This window comes from Brachyhypopomus gauderio, chromosome 20 (genome assembly GCF_052324685.1).
Source record: "Brachyhypopomus gauderio isolate BG-103 chromosome 20, BGAUD_0.2, whole genome shotgun sequence".
NCBI classification, from domain to species: domain Eukaryota; kingdom Metazoa; phylum Chordata; class Actinopteri; order Gymnotiformes; family Hypopomidae; genus Brachyhypopomus; species Brachyhypopomus gauderio.
This window is the reverse complement of record NC_135230.1, coordinates 4,117,114-4,130,522: the sequence shown is the minus strand read 5'-3', so window position 1 is coordinate 4,130,522 and position 13,409 is coordinate 4,117,114. Positions and strand designations below refer to the sequence as shown.

General features: G+C 42.2%; 2 protein-coding genes across 3 annotated transcripts in view; one reads left to right on the top strand and one right to left on the bottom strand.

The window, feature by feature from the left end:
* Positions 1-7,790: 7,790 nt before the first annotated feature.
* On the top strand, positions 7,791-9,680 carry LOC143484214 (fish-egg lectin-like). The gene is made up of 5 exons (XM_076982850.1): positions 7,791-7,945; positions 8,034-8,261; positions 8,422-8,636; positions 8,853-8,980; positions 9,206-9,680. Exons 1-5 carry the CDS (start codon positions 7,891-7,893, stop codon positions 9,345-9,347), a joined length of 768 nt encoding a protein of 255 aa, XP_076838965.1. The 5' UTR covers positions 7,791-7,890; the 3' UTR covers positions 9,348-9,680.
* A 1,753-nt stretch (positions 9,681-11,433) lies between these two features.
* Positions 11,434-13,409, bottom strand: part of LOC143484188 (noelin-2-like) — a 12,830-nt gene continuing 10,854 nt past the window's right edge. For both annotated transcript variants that reach the window (XM_076982809.1, XM_076982810.1), the window contains exons 6-7: positions 13,208-13,322; positions 11,434-12,680 (exon numbers count right to left, since the gene is read on the bottom strand). In XM_076982809.1, coding sequence (XP_076838924.1) covers positions 12,118-12,680; positions 13,208-13,322 — 678 coding nt within the window. In that variant the 3' untranslated portion in view covers positions 11,434-12,117. The remainder of the gene's footprint in view (positions 12,681-13,207; positions 13,323-13,409) is intronic.

Sequence of the window (13,409 nt, the reverse complement as noted above, 5' to 3'; positions counted from 1 at the left end):
AAGTCCCAAGTTATTGGTGTAAAAGTCCAAGTCAAGTCTAAGTCTCTGAATATTTTTTCAAGTCAAGTCAAAAGTCTTAATATTAATGACTCGAGTCTGACTCGAGTCCAAGTCATGTGACTCGAGTCCCCACCTCTGCTATGAACGTACATGGTTCTGACTAAATATTCTGAAGCTGCACTGATACCATTTCTTTAGATTAAATTATTTGTTATAGTGATTAATAATTACTATACTATATTTCCAATATATTAATATTTAACCCCTCATCATTTGCTAAATTGTCAGTCTTTTTCTGCTTTGCATCAGCAATGTAGGCTTTGAAAAACATGTGTGAAATGTTTACATAATATACACAACACAATATATGAAGAATATATGAAGAACCTCTTTCTTACATTTTGGTGTGTGTGTATGCAACCCAACTGGCACTAGGTGGCGCCACATCCCACACAGACAGAAGGTCAAACACGTTTCCTACATCTTGAGCACCTGTGGCTCATTGTGATCTCAGGCACCTGTGGCTCATTGGCACAAATGACAACAAAATTAACTGCAGCATAAGGAACTTTGATCCCATATCTTTACAGAAAAGTGTTCAGAAAACACCTCTTAGAGAAATCCTCTTTAGAGAAAAGATCATGAGAAGCATAATTGTAATTTTGTAAAAGTTCATCCTTTGCATGTGAGTCATCATCTCATCGCTGATTGGCTCTCCTAGGTCTGCTATTTTATTTATTTTTGCACCAAACACTGCCAGAAGGATTTAATAAAGAAAAAAACTATATATTTGAAGAAAAAAATCTTCAAAAATCTATAAAGCTTTAATTTGCAGACGTTTAATATATTAACTGTTCATCTGCATGTATGGAGAAATTTCAGCTCACTTTTCTGTTAGCCAGAAAAAAAATAAATTTAAGAAGAAAAATGGAGGGGAGAGAGAGAGAAAGAGAGAGAGAGAGAGAGAGAGAGAGAGAGAGAGCTGTTTGAATCAAAACACAAAACTGAGCCAGACTGGTAATATAGCAAATAATCAAATAGGATAAAATGATTAATAAAATGTGAACATAATTCTTTATCATTGTGTCAACATAAAACATATATGAGTTAAAGTATATGGTGAACAAGGAGCTTCAAACACATCCAAAACCATTTAGAGCATTGGTGTCCAGCACCAGTCAGAGCTTTAAACAGTAATCAAATATAGGAATAGGAAAAACAGTAATCAAATATAGGAATAGGAAAAACAGTAATCAAATATAGGAATGGTGCAAAAACACAAGAGAAAGAATCAAGCAGTTAGTCCAAGTATGCAGGACTGAAACCAGAGTTAAGAGAAAGAGCGGAGGAGAGAGAGGGAGAGGAAGAGAAAGGGAGAGAGGAGGAGAGAATGGGGGGGATAGATTAGTCTTCAGAAGCCCAGAGAGAATGTTATCACCTCCTGACCTTGGCACTGTTTCACAGTCACCAACACAAAGCAGAGATACAGAAACATCCAGAAAAAGGTGAATTTTAAGTTAAAAAAATGATCAAACATAATAAAACAGACTGAGGAACAGAAATCCCAATAAGATGAACAGAAATCCCAATAAGATGAACAGAAATCCCAATAAGATGAACAAAAATCCCAATAAGAGGAACAGAAATCCCAATAAGAGGGACATACGAGTTCCCTCAGTTCCCTCTTTGATTCTCACTAATGCAGAATTACAAAGCAAACGTAGACATCCCAGACAGCATTTAACAGCACTGTGCCAAAACAATTCCATACGTTCTCTAAACCATGCTGGACCCTGGTCCAGCGAATCCAGCATCTCCTCAGCTGGACGGATTATAAGTCCATCAGGAATAACTTCTCCCTGGCTGTCTGAGGAAAAGTGCCAGGGAGAAGTTGTGAGGGTACACACAACTACCCACTATACTACCCACTATACTACCCACTATACTACCCACTGACCCACTACCCATTTATACTTACCTGTTACAAAACATTCATTAATTTCATGCTGTCATGTTATGGAAACTAGGAACATAAACTGGTTGAGTTTCTGGAGACGGTAAAGTAAGTAAAGTAATACTGTAAATGTGCCATATTTGTCAATTGTGATTTTTTTTTCACCGCAATTGATATTTGTCCTCCGCTTTTTACCCATCTGTGCAGTTAGAACACACACACACACACACACACACACACACACACACACACACACACACTAGTGATTACTAGGGGGCTGTGGATCACACGTGCCCAGAGCGGTGGGCAGCCCTAGCCCGGCGCCCGGGGAGCAGTTGGGGTTAGGTGCCTTGCTCAAGGGAACCTCAGTTATGGCCTTAGGCCTGGGAATCGAACCCACGACCCTCTGGTCACAAGACCGGGTTCCCTAACCACAGGACCATGACTGCTCCACCCAAAGTGCAGGACAGTTTGAGGTGGGGTGTGCAGGACACAGATGAGAGTTTGAGGTGGGGTGTGCAGGACACACATGAGAGTTTGAGGTGGGGTGTGCAGGACACAGATGAGAGTTTGAGGTGGGGTGTGCAGGACACAGATGAGAGTTTGAGGTGGGGTGTGCAGGACACAGATGAGAGTTTGAGGTGGGGTGTGCAGGACACAGATGAGAGTTTGAGGTGGGGTGTGCAGGACACAGATGAGAGTTTGAGGTGGGGTGTGCAGGACACACATGAGAGTTTGAGGTGGGGTGTGCAGGACACACATGAGAGTTTGAGGTGGGGTGTGCAGGACACAGATGAGAGTTTGAGGTGGGGTGTGCAGGACACAGATGAGAGTTTGAGGTGGGGTGTGCAGGACACACATGAGAGTTTGAGGTGGGGTGTGCAGGACACACATGAGAGTTTGAGGTGGGGTGTGCAGGACACACATGAGCAGCGGGACAAACATTGCTGATTCCTTTTAGCCGCACGTCTGTGTGTGCTGACTATATTTGCATGTGTAGTTGCCCCTTTTCTCATACTCTTTGTTTTTGAGTACTCTGAGATCTCTTCATGTCTTCTTTGTTCCCCGTTTAGGGGTAGTTGTAGGGGGGTGTAGGTGTAAGGGCAGGGGGGTGGAGGGGTAGGGGTAGTTGTAGGGGGGTGTAGGTGTAAGGGCAGGGGGTGGAGGGGTAGGGGTAGTTGTAGAGGGGTGTAGGTGTAAGGGCAGGGGGGTGGAGGGGTAGGGGTAGTTGTAGGGGGGTGTAGGTGTAAGGGCAGGGGGATGGAGGGGTAGGGGTAGTTGTAGGGGGGTGTAGGTGTAGGGGCAGGGGGGTGGAGGGGTAGGGGTAGTTGTAGGGGGGGTAGGTGTAAGGGCAGGGGGGTGGAGGGGTAGGGGTAGTTGTAGGGGGGTGTAGGTGTAAGGGCAGGGGGGTGGAGGGGTAGGGGTAGTTGTAGGGGGGTGTAGGTGTAAGGGCAGGGGGGTGGAGGGGTAGGGGTAGTTGTAGGGGGGTGTAGGTGTAAGGGCAGGGGGATGGAGGGGTAGGGGTAGTTGTAGGGGGGTGTAGGTGTAGGGGCAGGGGGGTGGAGGGGTAGGGGTAGTTGTAGGGGGGTGTAGGTGTAAGGGCAGGGGGGTGGAGGGGTAGGGGTAGTTGTAGGGGGGTGTAGGTGTAAGGGCAGGGGGATGGAGGGGTAGGGGTAGTTGTAGGGGGGTGTAGGTGTAGGGGCAGGGGGGTGGAGGGGTAGGGGTAGTTGTGGGGGGGTGTAGGTGTAGGGGCAGGGGGTGGAGGGGTAGGGGTAGTTGTAGGGGGGGGTAGGTGTAGGGGTAGGGGGTGTAGGAGTTGGGGGTGAACTTTTAGTGTCTGTGGTGCTAAAACACAGTATTTTAATAAAATGGAGACAGAAAACGTGATCTGGGGCATCAAGGCCGAACCTGTAATGACACCCTGGTCCAGAGGGTCTGTATGGCTCATCTCATCCTTGACTCTTATCAGGACTTCATCCTGTTGATCTTGTAAAGTCTCATGTCTCAGGCTGTGTCAGGACAGCTGGATTCTCACTGTCCTATCTCTATCTAGGACAGACAAGTAGGCAGAGAGAGAGAGGGATGGAGAGGGAGGGGGAGGAAGCGAGGGAGAGAGAGGGAGGGGAGAGAGGGGGGGATTTAGTCAGAGTGTCAGTGAGCCTGTTGCCTTTTGTGTGGTGTGATTTTCACAATGTCCACTGGGTAGTCTAACTGTTTCCAGAAGTGTCTGCACCAAGTTAGCATTATTAACAGTTAACATTCTTAACAGATAATATTCCGAACTGTTGAATGAATGAATGAATGAATGAATGTTTCAATTTATATAGCGCCTTATCAGGATACCCAAGGCGCTTTACAATTGTAAACACAGCTACAGTTGTGATCAAATTTATTCAACCCCCAATGCTGCGAAGGGTTTTATGGAATTCAGTGCACATTTGTAATTGTGTTCATAATGAAATCTTACAAGGACTTGTTAAAGAACTAAATGCAACTAAGATAGCATCTATTTTTTTTTGTCATAAAGTATTAAATGGCCTTTTTGTGATTTCTTCATTGACACAATTATTCAACCCCTTTACGACTACCACTCCTAAGAACAGAGGTTCATTCCAGTGTTTTCCATCAGGTATTGAAAACATCTGTGGATGTCAACGAGCAGCAATCAAGCATGATAAGCACCAATTAGGCAGATTTAAAAGGACTGTGATACTCAGCTCCTTCTAGACATCTACTGGTGTGTTTCCAAGCATGGTGAAGGCAAGAGAATGGTCCCAGAAGACAAGAGAAGAGGTTATTGCTCTTCACAAGAATGGCAATGGATATAAAAAGATTGCGAAGTTGTTAAATATTCCAAGAGACACTATCGGAAGTATCATTCGCAAGTTCAAGTTAAAGGGCACAGTGGAAACGTTACCTGGTCGTGGCAGAAAGAAGATCCTGACCGCGACTGCTGTGCGCTACCTGAAGCGTAATGTGGAGAAAAATCCCCGCGTGACTGCTAAGGAACTGAAAAAAGACCTGTCAGATGTGGGCACTGAAGTTTCAGCTCAGACAATAAGGCGCGCACTGCATAACGAAGACCTCCATGCCAGAACGCCCAGACGCACCCCCTTGCTGACTCCAAAGTACAAGAAAAGTCGACTGCAGTATGCCAAAAGTCATGTGGACAAGCCACAAAGGTTTTGGAACAGTGTACTGTGGTCAGATGAAACTAAATTAGAACTGTTTGGGACAATGGACCAGCGCTATGTTTGGAGAAGGAAGAACCAGGCTTATGAACAAAAGAACACCTTGCCTACTGTGAAGCATGGCGGGGGGTCAATTATGCTTTGGGGCTGTTTTGCTTCTAATGGTACAGGAAAGCTTCAACGTGTGCAGGGTACCATGAATTCCCTTCAGTACCAGGAGATCTTGGAGGAAAATGTGATGGAGTCAGTCACAAACCTGCGGCTTGGGAGACGTTGGACCTTCCAACAGGACAATGATCCGAAGCACACATCCAAGTCCACTAGAGCATGGTTGAACATGAAAGGCTGGAACATTCTAGAGTGGCCATCGCAATCACCAGACTTAAATCCAATTGAGAACCTCTGGTGGGACCTAAAGAAGGCAGTTGCAGTGCGCAAGCCTAAGAATGTGACTAACTGGAGGCTTTTGCCCATGAAGAATGGGCTAAGATACCCATAGGTCGCTGCAAGACACTTGTGTCAAGCTATGCTTCACGCTTGAAAGCTGTCATAACTGGAAAAGGATGTTGTACTAAGTACTAAAAAATAATGTCACTAGGGGGTTGAATAAAACTGATAATGATGTGAGCACAGTAAAGACATTTGTGGTTATTCCATCATAAATATTATGTTATGTTTGTCTAATTTATAAGTGCCTCTTTGATATAATTGTAAATAAGATGACTGAAATGATCAAAATCAATGTCAAACTGGCCAAAACACTTTATTTCAGTGGGGGTTGAATAAATTTGATCACAACTGTACGTCACAGACAACCAATCACACACCTGTTAGCATTCTTAACAGTTAGCAATCGTAATGGTTAACATTCTTCATTAGTATTCTTAATGGACAATATTCTAAACCATGTAACCCCAAACACATACCAAGAGTCTGTGAATGGTGACCCTTTGACCCTTAGCAAGTATACATGCTTCAGTTAAAGCCACCAGTCCAGTCTACTGAGCAGAGACAGAGGGGTAAGGCTCCACAAAGGGGTAAAACATCACAGAGGGGTAAGACACCACACAGGGTTAAGACACCACAGGCACGTGCTTCATAGCCCAGCCAGTCTGTCACCATCCATCATCATGAGCTGACGACCCATCAGTGAAGAGAATCAGATCATCATTATCAAGGGTGGTGTCCTCAAAGACAGGAAGAGGTGTAGACCTTCCAATGCAATTATCTTCATCCCTCTCCTCAGGAGGATGAGCCAGTGTTGACATCATAAACCAGGAGGGGTTGATCATGGTTGCTTTTTCAATCACAACAATTGGAGCTATTTTCTTATATTGAGGAAACATACCTGGTTTAGCAGTGTGAACACTGAGTAGCACTTCACTGTGGTCGTCTCGTCCAAGGTCCAAGGAGCACAAAGCAAAACAGTAAGATAAGCAGCTTGGACTTCTAAACATGAACGTATAGCGGCCCAAATCCAGCTGGGTGTTGTGTTACAGGGCGGAAAGGACCAAGACGTTCCCGCACCAGGATGTTGTGAAGCCACAGTCTTCCTGCAAAAGATAGTGCACGGTTTTGTGCATGGTTTGCCAGGGTCACAGTGGCTCACAGCTGGTGCAGACACCAGGGCAGATTTCAGCTTCTCAAAAGCAGTCTGTGTGGCATCGGTGTGTTTGATGGAGCCATGTTGCCAAGGGTTACCTCTAAGCAGATCATACAGTGGTTGTGAAATAGCAACAAAGCAATCAATCCAGTTAAGTTTGCTAGTCTAAAATCAGACAGTCCGTCCAGCGACACAGTAGTGAGGTCAGACATAAGGACCAGGAGAGAAGTGATAGACAGTGAGAGAAAGAGAGAGGATGTGAATTAAAGTATGAGAATCACATTAAACAAATGAAACAAGCATTTAAGATACATAAGAGGGGGGCATGAACTGCTCCACCACCACCAGGATGTTAATGGACCGTCTCCTCCTTCCGTCAGACTACTGTCGATGACCCCAGCCTTTCTATCTAGGAATACAGGTAAATACATACAGGAAACACACAATAACATCATACAGGAAACACGTGATGACATCTTAGTGGTAGATGACATCACAGAAGTGGTTTGAAGTGGCCTGTGAAACAGAAATCCTACTGACACCACAATGTGCCTCAGTATGTGTGGCTTCCCTGAAAAAACAATCCTCTATAAAATAACACAGGTTTCTAAAAACAAAAAATCTTTTCTATAAACACAGTCTTCTGAAACAAGTTATGTACAGGTTTAAGTTTAGATACTAACTCTTCAATGACTTCTCACACCTGTAAAATATATAATTCAAAATAAAACATTAAACAAGAAAAGGTTTACTTAGTAATACTTATATATGAATACCTAAACAAAAATTCTATTTAGTTTTAGTTTTGAATAACAAAAAGGTGAAGCATATACAACATCTAGTGTTAGAATTTGTTAATTCTTTGATTACAGCTGTGCTGGGCTAACAGTGCTAACTATGCTAATCAGTCTCCTGTTTCCACTAGCAAAATGTTGTAAAATAGGGGGAATTATGTCATTTGACCTGAGACATAATACAGTACACAGGCTGTGTTTCAGAAAACTCGGTACTTAGAAGACAACCATGTACCACTGTACTGATATGAAGAAAGTCATTTCCTCCCTGGCTCTATCTGCCCCAAGTATAAATACACACAAACTCCCCCGTGTCAAAACTTCACTAGGAAAAGAACAGTGAAGACCATGAAGGGAACAGCCATCCTCACTGTGCTCCTGAACCTCTGGATTACCAGTCATGGTGAGTGTGTACACTTATTTAAATAAGACCAATACTTTTCACTCTTTTCAGTGCCCATCTCACTGTGTTCCACTGTAATGATTTACAGCCCTGAACTGTAAAGTGGTGTCAGGCAGACTGAAGCAGATCGATGCTGGGAACGGCCAGGTGTTCGGGGTGAACATGCGTAATCAGATCTACACTCTGTATGGACGTGGATGGAAACACGTACCAGGATCTCTACAGCATGTCAGTGTGGGTCCTGCTGGAGTCTGGGGAGTCAACTCAGAGAATAACATCTACAAGCTTGTGAGAGGGGACTGGGCAATTGTTCCAGGTAGGCTGGTCCATGCATGCTGGACAGTAATTCAACATGTAATATGAAGGATTGGGGTCTAAAGTATTACCTTGATTATTATTTGATAATTATTAACTTCCTGTGAAACAGGATTCACTGTTTATTCCTACAATTTTCCTACTTTCTCTCCAACTTCAAGGTCTGCTGAAACAGACGGACGCAGGGGGGACGTTGTTCGCCGTTGGAGTCAACATGGTTGATGACGTTTACTGCCTTAACGGGGATGACACCATGGGGTATAAACCAGGAGATCCTGCCAGATGGGTTAAAATTCCAGGAAAGCTAAAATACTACAGCTGTGGACCCTACAGCTGCTGGGGGGTCAATGACCAAGACAGCATCTTCATTATGAAGGTAAGGGGGAGGAGTCAACTCACATGACTAATTTTTACATTATATCTGTAAGGGGGAGGAGTCAGCTCACAGGATAATGGTAAATGGTTTGGTTTCTTGACACTTCATTGTCACCTTTATGTTGGCATAGTGCTAAATATTTTTGATGCTGTATTCCCTTTCTAATAATCTTTATCATATCCCCATGGTTACCATGTGCTGCTCTGATTTGTGTAGGGAGTGAGGCCTACAGCTTGTGGTGGATCTATGAATTGGGAGTCAGTACCTGGATTACTTTCCATGATTGAAGTTTCTACTGATGGACAGGTGTATGGTGTCAACTCCCAAGGAAACATATATTACAGGTACTTTTATTTTGCTTATTAGTGTTAGATATGCCACGCATGATTAATAAAATCATAAAATAAAATTGAAGGAAAACATGCATATGGGGACAGGAATATGTACAAAGAATAACAAATTTGTAAAATATTTAAATAAATACAGAACACAAAATATAAAGAATATTATTATCTTATTATATTATAATATTATCTTGTGTTGCATAATGATGTGCTGGTGTCTTCCAGAGAGGGCATCTCTCCATGTAACCCAGCTGGAACCGAGTGGAAGCAAGTCTCATATTCAAAGAAAGTCCGACATGTCTCCTATGATCTCGGCCACCTCTGGATCATTGGCACAGACAACACTGTCACAGACTGTGTCGTATAAAAGAATCTTTGCTCCCAGGTTCCTGGACAGATGTTCAGGTCTGCTCATCTCTTAGAGAATCAGATCATGCATTCAAGAGTCTGATCTGTAACTTGTAAAGATCTGTAAGAGAATTAAACAATGAGCAGCTCACTTTGACTTTTAACTTGTAAAGATTTATCCTTTGACTTTTTACTTTTAAAGATTTGTCCTTTGCATGTTATTCACCATCACGTTCACACTCCACCAGTTTCTTTGTTACACCAAATATTGCAAAAATTGATTTCTTAAAAAATACAAAACAGTATATTTGAAGAAATAAAATGATTTAAAACAATAAAGCTGTAGCTTGTATATCTCTGTGTTTAATATGTTCATAAGATTTCCATGTATATGTTTTTGGAATATAGCCCATTACATTTTTTTGTGTGTAACAGGAAAACTATATAACTTGTGTATATTCTGAAGTATCAATAGGATATTTAACTATTCTTATTAAAGCAGGACTTTCTATTATACAATTACCATATTGAACATAACAACATTCATAATTGAGAGAATGGTCTGTCTCCTCTAATAATCTATATTAACATTGATAATTACATGAATATGACTAACATTATATTAACATTACCTTGAGGAACTACTTTCAAAATTACAGAAAATGTCATTTCAAGTGTCACTGCAGCCTGACAGAGCCACATATAACAATATAAATGTGGCCATAATTATGTAAATGCACATTTTTTATGTATCATATTGATTATATGTAAACATAGAATTGAAACATAGGTTTCTATGTAATATATTTATATACAGGTATAGAAATATATTTATAGAAATTATAGAATACATTTTCTATACCTATGCTTTTTATACCTATCATACTTGTATATACAGTATCATACATAGAAATAAATTCTATATGTATAGAAATTATAGAATATATTTAGGGAGAGAATCACTTCAAAGTTTGGCAAAAGTCCTTTCTAACTTTTAAATTCTACCGTCACTTCCAGTCTAGACTTCCAGTCTTCTAAGAACACATAATCTGATATAGTGTAACCCTGTCCATTATATTTTGGGTTTGCAACAAAAACTGGGGGGAAAAATGAAAAAGACACTTGTTTTTTTTTTCCAAGAAATAAGTGCGACGGAGAAGAGCGCAGAAACTGACGTAAGCAGCACACTCAGCTCAGCTGTTCACATTACAGCCCCCGCCGCTCTCAGTAATCGACACACAGCCGTTATTCAAGTGTTTTACTTCCCCGTGTGGAAAATGTTAAGTCTACTAAGTCATGAATCCATGGATATAACAGTTTATAAATATACAGTAGAAACAGTAGAAATTTGGGGGGCTCGAAGAGTGAAGGCGTGTTAATGTTAATGTTAATGAATGTTAATTGATGTTAGTTTAGTAATTGTACTAGATACTCTTGAAGAACATGAAGACAGTGGATCTGCACAGAGATCTACAGAGATCTACAGAGGCTGGAGAAAGACGTTGAGACTCACACTGGTGTCTTTACAGTGATCAGCCTCTCACCTCACGTTCATCAGAATCTCACTTACATCTCGTGAGCTGCAGTTCTTTCACACGTGAGATGATTATTATCAGGTTATATGATTATAATAATAATAATAATATCAGGTTATATGATTATAATTATCAGGAATACCTATGATGCACATACACTTTAAAAGATGCAGAAACAAAACCCATTGGTCCATCTGTTTTCCCGCTGTGTTCATTCCTGCCCAGTGTCTGACCACAGGACCACTCTGCTGACCGGACATTAGTTGGGCAGCTGACCCCCACACAGCAGGTCTCAATGCCATGATCCTGGCATCAGGCCAAGGGCTGTGTCAGCATCTCAAATGAAACACTTCACATATCCGTATTGGCAGAATATCTAATAGTAGATAAATTACAATAAATAAATAACTATTTCTAGCAAATTGTGCATATACTGCATGTATGTTTTCAGTTTGTGTCATATTTTGTACTGTGGTAGGTTTCTGTGGAATGAATGTGTGCAGCATTGTTTCCACACCTATAGGTGTATAGCTATTGCTCGAGAAATGACTGATTAGACAACAATTTTAAGATATTTTCGTGTTTATTAGGGGTTTATAGAAAATACCAATTTCATGCAGACAGAAAAGCAAACCAGTGTACAAGGCAAACCTGATACAGATGTTCACACAGTCAAAAACAAACACTGATTTAACACGTAGAGATCAGTATAACGCACTGTTTAGGCTTCTGGGGGCACAACAATCACCTTTCTGGTGCCGGAACTGAGACATGCTTGGGGCCAAGTCTGAGACATGTCTGAGACACGCCTGAGACAAATAGTGGCAGTTGGATCTTCTCCTGTAAGATCAAATTTCAGTAAGTTTCATTAGGTTACCAGGTTGCTGGGATGCCAAGTTGATGTGGTGTTCAGGTTACTGAACAGGTTACAGGTTACTCATCATGAGTCTGAAGGTTTTAATGCATAGTGATTTATGTCTGCAAATCATCACTAAGTTGTACTTCCACGTCTCAAGGTTAAACTTTGGGCATATAAAAACCTAAAAGACTTAAAAAGGTACAATTGGTTTTCTTTTACAAAACTTGTTTCGTTTTCTCTGGGATCATCACTAGAAATGTAGATATTGTGTTTTTCTCTTATGCATTTGTAAAACTCTCAGCCTTTTTTTCTCTCCCCATTTTCATCTCCTTCCCCTCTTCCTGCACATGCACTCTACTCGTAACTCTGCTTTCTTTCTTCTGCTGTTGTCGGTTTTAGGTGTCTGCAAACCCTTTGATGATGTGGAAAAGTGTGACGTTGTAGAGCACCTGGTGCCCGTTATTCCACGTGTAGAGCACCCTCTCTCTGGGATTATAGTCCAGCATGGATATGTGGGAATACAGGTTATGGAACGGGACGTCTGTGTACTCGTACTCAGACAAGTTCGTGTTGTAGGCGAAGTGAACCTTTGCGCCGGCCAGGTGGGAGTTGGTGACGTAAAGAGTCCCACAGATCAGGAATGCCTCGCCAGCACTGCGCTTCGGGAAGCCTGTGTCCCAGGACTTCAGAACTTCCAGAGTGGAGGGATCCAATCGGCTCACCACGAGGTTCCCCCCGTTGGGGATGGTGGTGTAGACCGCCCATAAGCCACTCTCGTCGGCCATGAGGTCAATATCGGAGGATCCGCCCCAGGAGTAAGGGAAGGTGTTGTTATAGCCGGCCTGACCCAGGTTCCGCTGCAGGGTCACCACACGTGAATGCAGGTCGTACTGCACAATGATGTTAGTCTGATGTTTATTGTAGTAGAGAGATCCATTATAGACCACATGACCTGTACCTGTGGGGGCAGGAAGGTGAGAAACGTGGATGAGATCTGCTGATGAGAATGGAGGGTAGTGTCACTCAGACTCAGGGATAAACCTGCACTTCAAGTGCTCATGTTTGAATTAAATATGGCTTTATTTAAATGTAAATGTTAAAACAAAATCATTTCAAGCTCTGTACTCATTTACATTCACAACAAAATCACATGCACTTAGTTTCTATTTTATGACCCCAACAATTGTGACGTATTTAAAGGTTGATTGGACAATTAATAGAAAATGGGCTTGTGTGTAGACTAAAAAGTGTGGTGTGGTCTGTTTAAACTAACAGAGTGTGAAGTGTGTGGACTACTATATGTGCAGCAAAACAGTGTAAAGTTTGTGGACTATTGTTTGTGAAGTCTATTAAGGTTGTAGACTGCAGAGATTAACAGTGTGATTGTAGACTGTGTGGAGTCTATCATCACATAATGTCAGACTCTCCCCCTGTCATTGTGTTTAGTAGGTCAGTGTGAGTATTGTGAGCAATGCTGTCTCAGACCTGCCCAGGGATGGGGGAGCTGATGCACCACAAAGTTCTGGCCCTTTGTGAAGTCACTCAGTGAGCTGTATTCTAACACACGTCGTCCTCTATAATAGCCATCCATAGACCACACCTGAACACAGAACATACATAATAATAACCATTCATGGACAACACCTGAACACAGAACATACATGATAATAACCATCCATAGACCACA

Bases quoted from the DNA above. Each gene is read 5' to 3' on its own strand.
- LOC143484214 (XM_076982850.1), top strand. From the start codon at position 7,891: ATGAAGGGAACAGCCATCCTCACTGTGCTCCTGAACCTCTGGATTACC. The intron at 7,946-8,033 runs GTGAGTGTGTAC...AATGATTTACAG, and splicing joins CCTCTGGATTACCAGTCATG to CCCTGAACTGTAAAGTGGTG. The intron at 8,637-8,852 runs GTAAGGGGGAGG...TGATTTGTGTAG, and splicing joins ACAGCATCTTCATTATGAAG to GGAGTGAGGCCTACAGCTTG.